The sequence below is a fragment of the Typopeltis vanoorti genome, chromosome 11 (genome assembly GCF_054136105.1).
Source record: "Typopeltis vanoorti isolate ZY-2024b chromosome 11, IOZ_Tvanoo_1.0, whole genome shotgun sequence".
NCBI classification, from domain to species: Eukaryota; Metazoa; Arthropoda; class Arachnida; order Uropygi; family Thelyphonidae; genus Typopeltis; species Typopeltis vanoorti.
In genome coordinates, this window is record NC_143559.1 from 19,242,677 (window position 1) to 19,260,736 (window position 18,060).

At 36.8% G+C, this 18,060-nt stretch overlaps 1 protein-coding gene across 3 annotated transcripts in view; it reads left to right on the forward strand.

Annotated features, from left to right (window-relative positions):
• Positions 1 to 18,060, forward strand: part of LOC150101351 (methionine synthase-like) — an 815,136-nt gene that overhangs the window by 52,009 nt on the left and 745,067 nt on the right. For all 3 annotated transcript variants that reach the window (XM_090400909.1, XM_090400910.1, XM_090400911.1), the window contains exon 4: positions 3,844 to 4,037. In XM_090400909.1, the coding sequence (XP_090257035.1) occupies positions 3,844 to 4,037 (194 nt within the window). The remainder of the gene's footprint in view (positions 1 to 3,843; positions 4,038 to 18,060) is intronic.

Consider the following 18,060-nt stretch of genomic DNA (forward strand, 5'->3'; position numbering starts at 1 on the left):
TGGCTGAATCAATCAGTGTTTTCTTTAGGGCTTGCCACTGAATCCCCAAGGTTTTGTTCCTGTTCTCAAACTTTTTCATTTTTTCTTGAATAATATTTTTGCATTTTAGTCTACAGTTCACATCTGAGAACTGCTCAACTTTTATTTGCTTTGAAACCTTCTTACATGTTCATCTTTTCAATATGAAATTTAATTTTATCCTGCTCAAGACTAAATAACTTCCAATTACAAATCCTCTGTACACTCTAGTATCCTGCACCAGTAAAAAAAAAATGTCACTATTGCTACTATACTATTGAATACTATAGCTACTTCTTCTTTTCCCTGATTATTATTGCCTGAATATAACTGCCTGAATAAAATTAAACAAAGTCTAACTTTATTAAATTAAGACTATCTATTAATAGACACTCTTAATTTTATAGTCTAAATTTCTTCCTGATATAAATTTTGAGTCTATTAACAGGAACTTTTAATTTAATGGTCTAAATCTCTCACTGATATATTTGAATTATTCAAATTTAAATGTATGCAGGTTACTTTATATGGATAGGAAAAATCTACACACAGATTAATGGTATTGCTGTGGGTTCCCCACTTCTCTCTCTCCCTTTAGCAAACTTTTACATGAAACACTTTGAAAACAAAATAATTAACACAGCTACATACATACCCCTAGTGTGGTATGCTTTGTTGATGTGTTTGCCAATAGGCCCCCATGGACAAGACACTTTGGATGTTTTTGTCACCTACCTAAATAGCCAACACCCCACAATTCACTTCACCTAGAAAAAGAATCTAATAACTGTTTGCCTTTTCTTGATACGTTAGTCACCTTCCTTTCAGATGGATCACTATCTTTCTTCATTTACAGAAAGCTAACACCACAGGAAGATATCTACATATACAATCACATTATCGCCCAGCCCAGCATTATGGTATTTTAAAAACATTTCCATACAGAGGCAGAGTGATTTGTTCTAATGATACAACTCTTTCCACAGAACTTAAATATCTGCATCATACTTTCTTGGCCAATGGCTAAAATTCCTACAAAATAGATAAAATACTACATAGTCCTCTTCATACTTCTTCCTACTAATACACAAGAACAAAACATTACTATTCCTCTTCCCTGCATCAGAGGTACATCAGAAAATATAGCCAAAGTACTAATAAAATATGGCCTTTGCACTACATTCAAATCACATGTTAAATTAGCAACTCTGATCCACTCTCCTAAGGATAACTTTCCTCTAGCATCTGGAATGTATGAAATTTCTTGTGCCCATAGTAGGCCAATTGAAGGAACTTCAATTGGCCTACTATGGGCAGACAGGAAGATCTGTTAACATCTTCCTGTAAGAACATAAAAAATACATTATTATTATTATAATAATGGCTATTATAGTCTGTTTTTGTTTAGGAGTGTTCCTTATTTTAAATACATTGGCTATTATTACTCAAAAAAGGGGTATATATATTTTAGGGCATTATGGGTGAGTATAGATGGCAATTATAGCAGAATAAAAGAGGTGGAAAAATTTTTGTACATACCTTGTTTTGATTCCAGGATGTCTTCCAATTTCATGATCCTGCTTATGGTTGTTTATAAAGGGGGAGGGGAGAGGAAGGGAGCTTGGGGGGGTGTTTTGACGTGGGAAAATAAATTTGGAAACCTGGGTTATGTATTAATAATATATATATAAATATATATATATATATTATTGTTTAGGAGTGCATTTTGTGGGGAAGAAGGGGAAGGGTTTACTAATACCACATAAGTAAACCCTTCCCTTCTCTTCTTCTCCCTGACAAAATGTGCCCCTAAACACAATAATATATATACAGGGTGTTTGGGATAAATTTGACAGTTTCGTAAGCAAAAAGAAAATCTTCTTTGTATCTATTAAATTTAATGAATTGACAAAAAAACATTACAGACAGAGTTAATTACAATACTATCAACAAGATTTACTCAAAATAACCACCATTAGCATCGATCACAGCTTCAATTGTGCTTCGGAACCTCGAACAAGCTGATGTTACAGTCTCCCTGGGAAGGGCCGCAAAAACTGTTTTAATTTTATCCATTAACTGGGCTTTTGTATTACTGGAAGTGCGATTGGTGTCTTTTTCAACTGCGCCCCATACAAAATAATCCATGGGGTTAAGGTCTGGGGAGTTTGGAGGCCAAACATTTGGACTGGTGAAGTCGTAGAAATTTTCAGACAACCATTTTTGACTTTTCCCAGAAGTGTGGCAAGGGGCCGAATCCTGCTGCCATACATACGGCCTACCATTGGCTACCCTTGTTATCCAGGGCTTGACTACAGTTAGCAACTCCACGAACAAAGCCCGAATTCCAATGCCAGGGTTCTTCAACACCTGTTCCTGCAGATTTGCGAGGAATTCTGCTGTACGAACGCAATCAGATCGTCTGCTAGGGATCTTTCTTCTTGCTACATCCTCGTAGTCACCATTGCAAGTCTCTAGTTCATGCCTGATTGTTTTTACTGTATTCAGGGAGCATTGGGCAGCAGTCGTAATATCCTTATTTTGATGGCGGGCACGAATCATCATGATACAAGTTATTCTCTTCCATGATTCAGGTGGGTTCCAGCTATCCATCCTTTCTGACATCTTGTATATGAATGAAGAAGGGTCCAAACTTTTAAATGAAGAGAAGTGTGTGTTAATACATGTAACTTACGGAAAAATATAATTAATTATAAATATGTCAAATTTATCCCGAACACCCTGTATATATATATATATATATATATATATATATTAAGTTTCCACATAAGTAAACCCTACCCCTTCTCTCCTTCCCACCACAAAATGTGCCCCTAAACACAATAATATATATATGTATATATTTATATATATATTATTAATACATAACCCAGGTTTCCAAATTTATTTTCCCACGTCAAAACACCCCCCCACGCTCCCTTCCTCCCCCCCCCTTTGTAAACAATCTTAAGCAGGATCATGAAATTGGAAGACATCCTGGAATCAAAACAAGGTATGTACAAAATTTTTTCCACCTCTTTTATTCTGCTATAATTGCCTTCTATACTCACCCATAATGCCTTAAAATATATATACCCCTTTTTTGAGTAATACTTGCCAATGTATTTAAAATAAGGGACACTCCTAAACAAAAACAGGCTATAATAGCTGTTATTATAATAATAATGTTTAAGAGGAGTAGCATGGGAATTTTCCCAGAAACTATACCTAAAAAATACATTTTATGTATTTTTAAAATTTTTTAACATAAAAAATACATTTTATGTATTTTTGATGTTCTCACAGGAACATAAATAATACAAAAAATAGCAAGTCAGGACTGGTAGACCACACTTTGGACACCCCCCCCCTTCACACAGCATTAGATGGAAGAAAATCAGTTTGTTATTTTAGAAGTCGTTACAAATCACAAACTTTAGAACCAGCTATGGCTATGAAGAATTCTCCTAATCTGAACAAGCATGGTTGCATTAATTTGCCAAAAATTTTGCCACTGTTATCTTAAGATCAATTCCTACATTGCCATAATATGTCTTTGTTTTTACAACATTAGAGGGTGGCAAATTAGGACTTGAGATCTTTTGTCCATTACAATTTGAATTGTTTCACTTACTCCTTATTGTGTATAAACTATAACATGCTGCTTTGTGTCCTGAAGATGCTGATTTGAAATTCAGCAAAATATAAGCCAGTTAATAAACATCTTTTTTTTTATAAAATGGTTTGTTTGGTGTTGTTAATACCATTAAAATAAGTTATGAATTTTCTTTTCGTTAATTTTTTTTTCCCAACATGCTTGTTTAGGGCATAATATTTTGAAGACACTGAAAGAGAGAATAATGATAATTGATGGCGCTATGGGTACAATGATTCAGAGATACAAATTGAATGAAGCTGATTATAGAGGAGAAGAATTTAAAGATCACCCAGTTCCACTGAAAGGAAATAATGACATATTGAGTCTGACACAACCAGAAATCATTTCTGACATCCACAGGGTAAAATTGATATGTTAACTTGAATAATTTTTAACAAAACTTTCCAAAATTTATTGTTTAATACAACTATGCTTTGTGTATGATTTTTTGATTGTAGCAACTTTATATTTTCAGTTCTTATATTTATCTCCTAATATCTTATATTAGGAGATAAATTTTTGGCATTAGTCAGTGCAATCTCGCCAAAAGTCGTAGGCATTAGTGAAACTTTGCTGTCAGCAGAAGATGTGGTCACTGGAATTGAATGTGATGGGTACATTGTTTTCAGGGAGGATAGAGAAGATAGAACTGGGGGAGGAGTATTGTTGATGATAGCTGATGAGTTGCAGCCAAGGAAAGTAGTATATCAAGATGATAGACATGTGAATGAAAGTTCATTTGAGGCAGTCTGGTGTGAAATAGTGACCAATGCAATCAAATATACAGTTGATTGCTGCTATAGGCCAGGGGATACAGGGGGGGGTGATATTGAATTCATGCATCATCAAATTAGTGCAATGAGTGCAGGGTTAGTGATTATCATGGGGGATTTTAATTATGGTGATATAAATTGAAAGGAGGAAATATTACTTGGCAAAAAGGAAATGGAATTCATACATCTTCTACAAGATAATTACTTGAAACAGCACATAACTGAAGGGACACATGGTGTGAGAGTGTTGGACTTGGTCATTGGTTCAGAGGATATATGTATAAGTAAGGTGTCCTCATTACCTCCAATTGATGAGAGTGATCATGTGGTATTGACTTGGGAGGTTGCAAAATTTGTGGATTTCTCTCTTAAGAAGAGGTATATATGGAACTACAGGTTAGGTAATTATAACAAGCTTTGGAGTGAGCTTACAGCCGTCCCATTGCAGAACATATTGCAGGGGAAAGATGTTAGCAGTGCATGGGATAAAATCAGCAGGTATCTGAGGAAGGCAATATCAGATTGTGTCCACATGGTCAGGTAGATAAACAAGGTAGGCGTTAGAAGGATGAGCAGTAGTATCAAGCTTGATCTGCAAAAAAAAAAAAAAAAAGTTATTGAGAAATTACAAGGAGAAAGGTGATCAGTACATCCATGAGTAGTACAAGGCTCAAGCTAGGAAGGTTACCAGCATAGTAAGAAAAGCTAAATCAGATTATGAGAAGACCTTAGCCAAGGAGATCAAGAGTAATCCCAGAGTTCTTCCGCTATGTGGAAAGTAAAAGGAAAAATGACTTTGGAAGAATAACTTTAGTGGGTGCTGATGGTATTGAGGTGACAAATTCAGATGTAATAGTAGAGTTACTGAGTGATAAAAAGTCTATCACCCAAGTTAGGATATCTCTGTACCTGCAGCAATAACTAATGTGAGAATTGAAGTTAAGAAATCAGAAGTACTTAGTATATTGCAAAATTTAAATATTGTGGGTTTAGATGGAATATTAGCTCGGGTGATGCGTGCATGTGCAAAGGAATTGTCACCACCTCTTACTTGGTTATTTAACTCCCCTAGGGAGTGGAAGGCAGGAAAAGTAGTTCCTCTGCATAAAGGCAGCTCTAAAACTGCGGTAGTTAATTACAGACCAATCACCATCTCGGGAGTTGTGGTAAAAGTATTGGAAAAGTTGGTTAAAGACAAAATTCAAGAATGGGTGGATCAGGATGTGATACTTTATAGGGACCAACATGGTTTTGTTAAAGGACAATCCTGCCTTAGCAATTTATTAACTTTTTATAATAGATTGACATCTGAGTTGGACAAAGGAAATGGCTACACAGTGGTACTTTTGGATTTTGCTAAGCGTTTGACAGAATACCCCATGGAATACTGTTGCGCAAATTGGAGTGGATGGGGATGGATACTAAACTAGTGATATGGATAGGAGAATGGCTCAGGGAGAGATACCAGAAGGTGGTGTATGGAGGAGCAGAGTCGAGGATGAGTCAGGTGACCAGTGGTGTACTTCAGGGCTCTGTGCTTGGGCCATTGTTGTTTAATTTGTACATAAATGATATAGGAAATGGCTTAAAGGGAGATATTCAGTTGTTTGCCGATGATGCAAAGTTGGGTAGCGCAATAAAAAATTAAGCTGATGTTAAGAGTTTGCAGGATGATTTAAATAAGTTGGCAAAATGGGGAAAAGGGTGTGAATGTTAGTTCAGTGTGGAAAAGTGTAAAGTTATGCATTTTGGGATTAAAAGATTACCAGCTGGGTACTCCAAGAGATTGATGAGACTAGAGACTTAGGGGTGTTGGTGGATAGGGAGATGAAGATCAGGGGACACATTGCTAAGATGTCCAAGATTGCACATAGGATTACTTGGTTATTGAGGAACACACTAACATCCAGCGATAAAGAGGTTATTATCCCTCTTTATAAGGCATTGATATGTCCACATCTGGATTACTATGCTCAAGTCCTTCAAGGAATCCAGCCTGTGTGCCTGGATTCCTTGAAGATGAGGAAGTTGTGGAGAGAGAGAGAGTTCACAGGAGAGTGACTAAGTTGGTGAGTGATGTAAAAAAAATACTCTCTACATTGATAGATTGAGAGCTTCTGGATTGCAGAGGTTGGTCGATAGGCGGAGAAGAGGGGATATGATAGAAACATGTAAATTACTAAAAGGTTTTTATAAGATTGATGCAGGGGAAATGTTTCAGCTGTGTGATAGTGATGAAAGAACAAGAGGTCATCCCTGGAAATTAAGGAAAAGTGTGGTTAACAAGGGTGTGAGAACAAGGTTTTTTGTCTGGAAGGTGGTGAATGAGGGGAATGCATTGCCTATCTCAGCGGTGAGTTCTTTGTAAATGAATTCAAGAAGAGATATGATAGATATTGTTTTGATAGTTTGGGTCTCCTGCAATGAGTCTACTGACTCCATGGAGATACCCGTAATAATAATAATTAGGAGATAAAATCCTTATTTTCTTGCTTAAAGTCACTGTCATTAGCCAGTACTTTGAATAAAGTTATTAGTCAGCACTATGAATAGGATATTGCACGTTGAGTTCAGGAGTGCTTCTCAAGATGTAAAATCTATATCTTGCTATTGCGCATTTGGTTTCGTAGGAATTATGGTTGAAGCAGCTAAGGCTGCTGTAAGGTATGTCCATATGGCTGTCTAGTTGCATATGTTTTTTTCAGCTGGTTTGCCTCTTTTGTGGGATAAAAAAAAAAGTAAGTTTCCAGGTGGCAAAAAGCATGTTACTGTATGAGACCAGCTAACTTATCTTCAGTTGAAACATCCATGATAAAGATTCCTCATGTGCTAGATGAGATTTTAACCTAGGTTTTTCTAACAGGGTAAATTGTCACATCAATCTTGGAACTGCACTACAGAGCACACAAGGATCAGTATCAATAAAAAGGATATATATTTAAGTTTTGTAGATCTAGAAATGATATACATCAAGGTGCTAAAAGAAAAGTTGTTCAAAACATATAGTTATATGGTGTAAATGGGACATTATATCATGCAACACTTCATCTGTATTTGAGTTGCAAGTCAATTAGAATTGAAAGAAGTACAGGAGGACGGTTTGGTGTTAAATCAGGGTGTAAGGGTATATGTTATCTCTACTGTTATTCATCATATATATGGATCTATTGGAGATTTAATCACAGCTCTTTACTTTATGAAGATGATGTTATACTTCTAAATAAATCCAGTACAAGTCTTCAGGATTCCATGACTAAATTGAATAACTTTTGTGATTAATTTGATATGAAAATCAGTAAAAAAAAAAAAAAAGAGACAAAGACAGAGAAAATTGGCAGAAGCATTGAAAATGTCAACTGCATTCAATGGAGAATCTATATAACAAGAAATAAATTTCAGCTACTTGGGTAGAATTTTTATAGAAGATGACAAATTAAATATGGAAATAGACAACAGAGGTAGCAAAGTTTGTATGGTAGGAAGTCAACTAAATAAATTTATATGGCATGAAAGAGAAATTAGTCATAACAGTTAACTAACTATATACAAGATAGTGTTCAAACCAGCTTTGTCTTTTACATCTGACAGCTTGATAAAAATTTATTGTTACAAAGACCATATATTTACAACGTACTTAAGCTCTTACAAATTGCCTACCGGTTTCGCTAGTAACTGACCAGCTTTCTCAAGGCTTGCATAGTACAAAAAAGAGGTAAATGCAAAAAAGGTTTCAAAATACAAAGAACCGTTAGTACCTGTTAGGTAGCTAGGGTGACACGTTCACGTGACATAACCACTCAGCATCATGAACACGCGTTACATGCAAACACGTAATATGATTATTTGCGTACTGTAACTCTGTTGAACTGAGGGAGTTAATTAGATTTTTCCAGGTATCGTTCAGAATGGCCCCTTGATTTCTGTTTAGGTTACTTCCCATACGTAGTACAACTGCCGCTTCTTTAAATACTCGATATCTGTAATCCTCGTCTACGTAGGGCATGGAGCTGCTATTCCAGTCTATAGTGTGGTTCGAAGTTGAAAAGTGATGTGCCAATCCTGAGGTGATCGTTCTGTTGTGATTAACATCGCCTATATGTTCTTTCTGTCTTATTTCCAGGCTTCTCGAAGTCTGTCCAATGTAGGAAAGACCGCACGTGCATGGAATATTATACACACCTGGATATTTATAAAATGGCACACTGTCTTTAGGGGATCTTAGGACCTGTCTTATGCTATTTGTTGGTTTAAATACAACCCTGATGTTATGTGTCTTTAACAATCTTGCAATTTTTGTTGAAGTTGAACCTATAAAGGGGATGACTGCTGTTGAGATATGCTGGGCGACTGTTCTTTCTTGTTGGTTATCTATGTATAGAAATTTGTTGATGATGTGTCTAGGAAAACCATTTTGTGATAGAGTTGTAGCTATTTGAGACAGTTCTGTTTGAACTTCTTCCTCGTCAGAGATAAATTTTCTAGCTCGATTTCTTAGCATGTGGATGATGCTGTGTTTCTGTGACCTATGATGGTTAGAAGAGTAATGTAGATATCTTCCAGTGTCCGTTGGTTTTTTGTAAATCGACAGTTTGATGCTGTTTCCTTGTCTTTTTACTAGTAAGTCCAAGAAGTGTAGCTGTTCATTATTTTCTACTTCTAGAGTAAATTTTATTTTATTGTGGAGTGCATTGATTCTGTTAACAAACAGATGTAGGCTTCTAAGTTGTCTTTCCATATGATGAAGATGTCATCCACATATCTCTACCATATAGAAGGTTTAGGAGTAACTGGTGAATATTTCATCTTCAAATTTCTCCATGAAAAGGTCTGCACATGGTGGCGACAGAGGGCTGCCCATGGCTAGGCCTTCTAATTGTTTGTATATCTTGTTGTTAACTTGTAGGAAAGACCACACGTGCATGGAATATTATACACACCTGGATATTTATAAAATGGCACACTATAGACTGGAATAACAGCTCCATGCCCTACGTAGACGAGGATTACAGATATCGAGTATTTAAAGAAGCGGCAGTTGTACTACGTATGGGAGGTAACCTGAACAGAAATCAAGGGGCCATTCTGAACGATACCTGGAAAAATCTAATTAACTCCCTCAGTTCAACAGAGCTACAGTACGCAAATAATCATATTACGCATTTGCATGTAACGCGTGTTCATGATGCTGAGTAGTTATGTCACGCGAACATGTCACCCTAGCTACCTAACAGGTACTAACGGTTCTTTGTATTTTGAAACCTTTTTTGCATTTACCTCTTTTTTGTACTATGCAAGTCTTGAGAAAGCTGGTCAGTTACTAGCGAAACCGGTAGGCAATTTGTAAGAGCTTAAGTACGTTGTAAATATATGGTCTTTGTTACAATAAATCTTTATTTTGTAATACTTTATAACCAAAACATGTACAATTTAAATAGTCTAATGAAACACAAAGTTCGGTGCTTAGAAAAGGAAAAATGCAGAAAGGCCAAGCTATTGAACCACTTAACTTTCCTAAAAAGGTGTAGGGATTTCTCCATCATCCCTAAATTTCTGATAATCAATGGGCATATTAAATACATACAAGCCAGAAGAATTTACCACAAGGCGTCATTGGCACTACTCAGAGAAAGAATCCAACACATCAGGTACCAATTGAATATTAGTGATATTAATTGCTGCGAATATTTTGATGACATTTCCAACAGTCTTGATTATACGACCTGGAATTATATAGACCACATGTTAGAACAGAGCTACGAGAAAACTTTCCAGTTCAATAAAGCCAAACAAATTAGAAAATTTAACGAACTGTACAAGAAAAAATACCAGACACACAATAGCCTCCCAGTTAACAAAGTGATCTTCAACCTGTCGAATCACTGCCTTTCGAAACATGAATCGGAGATTCTAAAAAAAGGTTTTAACTTTTCTATCACTCCTAATTACATCCCAAAAATGGACTTTATGTGTGGAATTGAAAAAAGTCTTTACCCACTACCACAAGGTGTAGCCAACAACATTAGATTCAAAAGCACTATCATCCTAGCAACAGCAAAACAAACACAACCGAATACCACTCCATATGATAGGAAAGCTATTGGGGACTTAAGGAAGAACAAAGAAATAATAATTATGAAAGCAGACAAGGGGAATGCCACCATTATCCTTAACTCAAAGGACTACATGAAGAAGTTAAATGACTTACTATCTGACAGTTCCACGTACAAAATCCTCACCAGAGATCCCACAATGAAGAACCACAATGAGACAAACTTCCTGATCCGTAACATGAATACTTGGCCTGAAGAATTAAAACAAAAACTTAAATCCTCACATCCCATCACTCCTAGACTGAATGGGGCACCTAAAGTGGAAATTAAGGAAGAACAAAGAAATAATAATTATGAAAGCAGACAAGGGGAATGCCACCGTTATCCTTAACTCAAAAGACTACACGAAGAAGTTAAACGACTTACTATCTGACAGTTCCACGTACAAAATCCTCACCAGAGATCCCACAATGAAGAACCACAATGAGACAAACTTCCTGATCCGTAACATGAATACTTGGCCTGAAGAATTAAAACGAAAACTTAAATCCTCACATCCCATCACTCCTAGACTGAATGGGGCACCTAAAGTGCATAAAGAAGAAGTGCCACTTCGTCCAATTGTGAATGGCAGGTTATCCCCAACGTACCTATTGGCCAAGCACCTAGCGAATTTACTTAAAGGAAAAATTAGACAAACAGAGTCCTACTTAAAAAATTCTCAACACTTTGTGGACAAACTAAAAAACATAAAAATTACACAAACAGACATAATGGCCAGCCTAGATGTAGTGTCCTTGTTCACGAATGTACCAGTAGAAGAAGTAATGAACATTATCAAAGATATCTTTCCTGCAGATATCACAAAGATGTTCGAGCATTGCCTACAATCAAATTTTTTCAAAGTTAACAACAAGATATACAAACAATTAGAAGGCCTAGCCATGGGCAGCCCTCTGTCGCCACCATGTGCAGACCTTTTCATGGAGAAATTTGAAGATGAAATATTCACCAGCATTACTCCTAAACCTTCTATATGATGGAGATATGTGGATGACATCTTCATCATATGGAAAGACAACTTAGAAAGCCTACATCTGTTTGTTAACAGAATCAATGCACTCCACAATAAAATAAAATTTACTCTAGAAGTAGAAAATAATGAACAGCTACACTTCTTGGACTTACTAGTAAAAAGACAAGGAAACAGCATCAAACTGTCGATTTACAAAAAACCAACGGACACTGGAAGATATCTACATTACTCTTCTAACCATCATAGGTCACAGAAACACAGCATCATCCACATGCTAAGAAATCGAGCTAGAAAATTTATCTCTGACGAGGAAGAAGTTCAAACAGAACTGTCTCAAATAGCTACAACTCTATCACAAAATGGTTTTCCTAGACACATCATCAACAAATTTCTATACATAGATAACCAACAAGAAAGAACAGTCGCCCAGCATATCTCAACAGCAGTCATCCCCTTTATAGGTTCAACTTCAACAAAAATTGCAAGATTGTTAAAGACACATAAAGACACATCTTATGCTATTTGTTGGTTTAAATACAACCGTCCTAAGATCCCCTAAAGACAGTGTGCCATTTTATAAATATCCAGGTGTGTATAATATTCCATGCACGTGTGGTCTTTCCTACATCGGACAGACTTCGAGAAGCCTGGAAATAAGACAGAAAGAACATATAGGCAATGTTAATCACAACAGAACGATCACCTCAGGATTGGCACATCACTTTTCAACTTCGAACCACACTATAGACTGGAATAACAGCTCCATGCCCTACGTAGACGAGGATTACAGATATCGAGTATTTAAAGAAGCGGCAGTTGTACTACGTACGGGAAGTAACCTAAACAGAAATCAAGGGGCCATTCTGAACGACACCTGGAAAAATCTAATTAATTCCCTCAGTTCAACAGAGCTACAGTACGCAAATAATCATATTACGCGTTTGCATGTAACGCGTGTTCGTGATGCTGAGTAGTTATATCACGTGAACGTGTCACCCTAGCTACCTCACAGGTACTAACGGTTCTTTGTATTTTGAAACCTTTTTTGCATTTACCTCTTTTTTGTACTATGCAAGCCTTGAGAAAGCTGGTCAGTTACTAGCAAAACCGGTAGGCAATTTGTAAGAGCTTAAGTACGTTGTAAATATATGGTCTTTGTAACAATAAATCTTTATTTTGTAATACTTTATGACCAAAACATGTACAATCTGACAGCTTGGTTAGAAATAAAACATTGCAGGTTAGAGATCAGAGATATGAGAGTTGTGAGAAGGATTAGGGGAGCGAATAGATGGTATCAATACCAGTATCATATTTAAAATGAGTATATTAGCAAAGAATTTGACATTGTTAATATTCAGGAATGTGTTAACTCTACTAACACATTCCTGAATATTAATCTCTGGTAGTATGGCCACTTAAACAGAATGGGAGAGGAAAGATTAGCAAAATGTGTTATTTGCGAGGATGTCAGGAAAAAAGTCCAGAGGAAGACCAAGATCTAGGTGGATTGATACAGTAAAAAGTGTCTTAGAAGAGAGAAATATAATATCTGATAATGTTAGTCTTGACAGATAACAGATTAATTTTGAGGAAAATCGTCACTAGGAAGTTAGCAATGATGTAACGTTTTCATATGGTATCATAATATACTGTACATGGGGTGTATGTACATGTGATACATGTCATGAATTTGATGATGATGGTGATTACTTGAATAAGGATAGATTAAAGGAGATTGATGTGAGCAATTTTAAAATGGACAGTTGTGCAATGTAGGTTAATTGTGTATATTTTCCATTTGTAATGAAAAAAAAAAATGCAAAGGGTTTTATTTGAGTCACTAAATGGAAGAAAAACCTAAGTTCATATGATACCTGAATTTTAATGCATTTATGATTTTAATTGACAGTTATACTGATTTTATGTTGTTATATATATGCTTTTTTTTTTTTTTTTTTTTTTTTGTAAATTAAAGATTTTTATTTACTAGAATAAAGAGCCAAAAGACTTCAGTTCATCGATGCAAAAATTATATAAATCAAGTGGATATTAAATCCAGCATTATTTCAAAGCTGAATGTAGAAACCAGAAAGTTTCGTACAAAATTTGACCAGAGAGCTTACAGGAATACACTCGCTAGCATTTACGAGTTGCCCTAGTGCAGACCACATAGAAGATGTGTTCCGCACTAGGGCAACATAGAAGACATGATCGCTTGCCCTATCCTGGACCATATAGAAAACATGATCGCTTGCCCAAGCATCCATATATTTGCCTTTTATTGGTCCATTTTGATAAGGTTTCACTGTTCTAACAGCTGTTTTGAACTGGCTGGTTCTCCTTAGAGACCAGGCAGAAACCTTAAGAGAACAAAAACTCTTGTTCACTACTAAGAAACTCAAAGTGTCGGAGAGATGTATTTTTCGTAGGCAAACTCTCTGTATTCCCGTAAGCTCTCTGGTCCAATTTTGTATGAAACTTTCATAGCTTCTGCATTTGGCTTTGAAATAATGCTGGATTTAATATCCATTGATTTATATAATTTTGCATCACCGAACTGAAGCCTTTTTGCTCTTTATTTTAGTAAATACTTTACGCACTGACTGAAAGTTCGCTTATGAAAAATAAACCTCTCTGGCACTTCGAGTTCCTTAGTACTGAATGAAAGTTTTTGCTCTCTTAAGGTTTCTGCCTGGTCTCTGAGGAGAACCAACCAGTTCGAAACAGCTGTCAGGCCAGTGAAACCTTATCAAAATGGACCAATAAAAGGCAAATATATGGATGCTTGGGCGAGTAATCATGTCTTCTATATGGTCTGTGCTAGGACAACTCGTAAATGCCGGCGAAAAGTTTAGAGGTAAAGCACTCAGAATAAGAATGTAGGGAGAAATTTACTAAGAGTGTAACTTGACTTGATTACATACATGCATAAGGAAGAAAGTATCCCCCCCCCACACACACACAAACTTGCAGAATGGGAAATGAAACCCAAACTAAGAAACAAAATTTTTTGGGAAAATTTGGAGAAAAAAACAAAAGTAGATATAATAATAATAATAGTATAATAAATGATAAACAAGGAATTCTTATGTAAAAACAATCTTTTTTTAATACTTTAGATTATTGATATTCTAAAAGGTTTACAATATAAAAGGGGTCTGCTCCACTGCCAAAAATGCTAAGCAATTTTTGGCAGTGGAGCAGACCCCTTTTTTAACAACCAGAAACAACCAAAATCCCACCGATGAAATATCTTTGTATGCAATGCGATCTAAGCAGACCCCTGAAATTGAAAAGGTTATCATTATTGATTTCCTAGAAAATGAATCTAAATTATGCTGCTCTGAATCACTAGAAACAGGACTCACACAGTGTGCTATAAACACAAAAAGACCATATTTACTGTCATGACAATTAAACCAAATAATTTACTTCCCTGTACTCTCAAACCAGCCCAATTCCCAAATACTCTCGAACCAAATTCCTCCTGACGCTTTGTACAAAATGACCACATGGCTAGCTCACAGTCAGTTTTCTGCTTTATTCATCTGATGATGTTTTCAATGTAATGAAACAGCCAGCATCCATCATGTTTGTCGTTGGCTTACTATATATATAATAGGTTTCATTTTCATTCTCAGTTCATTAAAGTATAAAAATTCATATTTTCTTTTTTAACTTTGTTTCATTGGTTTAAAATTCTTGTTTTATCTTCATATTTTTCCTATACTGATTTGTTACTGTCTGGCATCCACCAGATAATACTACTCTGGTACAGACCTGGCACTCCAGACAATCTGGCACTCTAAACTTCATATCATCTCAGCACTAATGAAGTCTTTAGTCAAGTTTTCATCATTTATGTCTTCAAGACAGGTATGTTAATATTTGAGTGATTATGGTGTGAGTCATTTGGAGAGACTGCTGCTGTAAGGTAGAGAAGTAAGTATAGGGAATGGATCAGATCAAGTGGGAAGTGATGTGGAAGAGCAGGAGAGTATGACACGAGAGATTGAAGACGTGGATTGAAGAGAGATTGAAAAACTCAAGAAAATGAGTTTCTTGAGTTTTTGAGGGATAACTAACCTCAGACAGTATATAAGACAGGGCACACTAGGATTGAGGGTCTTGGATTTGGTCGTCTCATCAGAGGATGTAATTATAAATAGCCTGTAAAGGAATGTGGAGAACCGACCAGGGGTTCTGACCTAATGTCCAATCCTCACCTTCTCGTGGTGCACCCTGTTGGGTATCTACTTGGATACTGACAATTTGGGATTTAGCCGACAAAATTGTATTCTTATTGGTTAAACCAAAATAAAAAATGATGATACAACATGACAGAATTTCAATCCGGCTAGGGACATCGCCCAGTTAAACAAGGCCTCTGGTATTTTCACCAGAGAACCAAGGCGAATAACGAAAATTCAGCTATTGGTACAAATCCCGAAACACACCCCAACTCAACATCACCAGAGTTAAAGATCGGTACTATCAACATAAGAAGCCTGAATGCCAAAGAAATGGAGCTAGCTGAGGAATTAGATAAGTACCAGATCGACATAATAGGGGTGACTGAAACAAAAAAGACAAAAACTGTTGAGATCTTTCTGAGCAATAAATACAAAATGTTATATTCGGGCAATGACAATCAAGGAAAAGAAGGAGTAGCCATTGTATTCAACACAAAATACAAGGCTAATCGTCTTCAATGGCAGTCAGTCTCAAGTAGAGTAATGTGAGCAAATATCAGAATGGGGAATTGGACAATGAGACTTATTTGTGCCTATGGTCCCACAGAAGGTTTTGCTAAGGTAGGAGTGGAGGAATTTTTTGATGCTTTAGAAAAAGCAACTGACACAATGAAAAAGGAAAAGTTGGTCCTTGTTGGGGATCTAAATTATTATTATTATTATTATTCAGACCTCCATGGAGTCAAAAGACTCTTCGTGGCAGGTCCTTCCTAAGAAGACTCATCGAGGGGAGGTCCCCCCTAAGAAACACAGTCTAGCATGCAACTCCTTAAACTCATTGACCGTTCTCGCTCTCACCACTCCATCAGGCAATGCATTCCACGGTTTAACCACCCTCCATGCAAAGAAACCACTCCTCACCCTCTTGCTCACAGTTTCCTTTTGTAACTTCCAGTGATGGCCTCTTGTCATCACTCCTTCCAGCTGTTCAACCAAGTGAAAGAATTCCCCAGTGTCAACCCTGTAACCACCTCTCAACAGTTTAAAAGTCTCAATCATGTCATCTCTTCTTCTTCTATCCACCAAACTCTGCAGTCCACATTCCCTCAGCCAATCCTCATAACTGTTCTTGTACAGTCCTGAAACCATCTTTGTATCCTTTCCACAGTTAATTTATCCCCTTCAAATCCTGGGGGGAACCAAATCTGAGAACAATAGTCCAAGTGTGGTCTGATCAGAGACTTATACAATGGAATGATAACCCTCTTATCTCTGCAGGTCAGTGTCCTTCTCATAATTGCAGCAATCCTCTGTGTTACCTTCACCACCTTTGCAATATGTCCCCTAAACTTCAGGTTTCTATCAATCATCAACCTCAGATCTCTTGTCTCCCCTACTTCCTCTAGTATAACTCCTCCCATAGAGTATGCAGCATCCCATCGATGTTTCCCAAACCTGAAGACCTTACATTTTGCTGCATTAAACTGATACCTCCATTCATTTGCCCATCTGTCTAGCTTATTCAAATCCTCTTGCAAGGCTACCACATCTGCACTATTACTAATAATCCTTCCCAGCTTCACATCATCCGCAAACAACTGAATATTCCCTTGCAATGTCAATGATATAAAGGTTAAACAATATAGGTTCTAGTACTGAGCCCTGTGGGATCCCACTTGTAACCCTCTGCCTCCTTGAAACTGCTCCACCATACACAACTCTGATACCTATCAGACAGCCAATCCTGAATCCAGTTGACCGATCTGACATCCAGACCCATGTGCTACAACTTAAATATCAGCTTATGATGTGGCACCCTGTCAAATGACTTTGCTAAGTCTAAGAAAATTGCAGTATATGCCTTTCCCTCATCTAATGTTCTTGTAACGTTATTATAAAAGGCTAGCATATTGCTAAAACAAGAGTGCCCTTTCACAAATCCATGTTGACTCTCACAGATAACATTACCCTCATCTGCCCAATGCTGTATACGGTCCTTCACTACTTTCTCCAAGATCTTAACAACTACTGATGACATACAGACTGGTCTATAATTAGACACTTCCAGTCTGTTACCACCCATATGCAATGGCACTATCTTACCTTTCTTCCATTCCCTAGGCACCTTTGCCGAAGCCAGACTTTCATTGAAAAGCCAGGTTAAAGGCACTGTCAGTTCCCTAGCACATTCTCTCAAAACTCGTGAAATACCATCCAGTCCCAAAGCTTTACTGACATCCAGAGTACTCAGTATCAGAAACACCCTCTCCTCCTGTACCTCTAAACCTTGAACCAGCCCTATCCCTCTAACATTAAACTGACTCCTCTA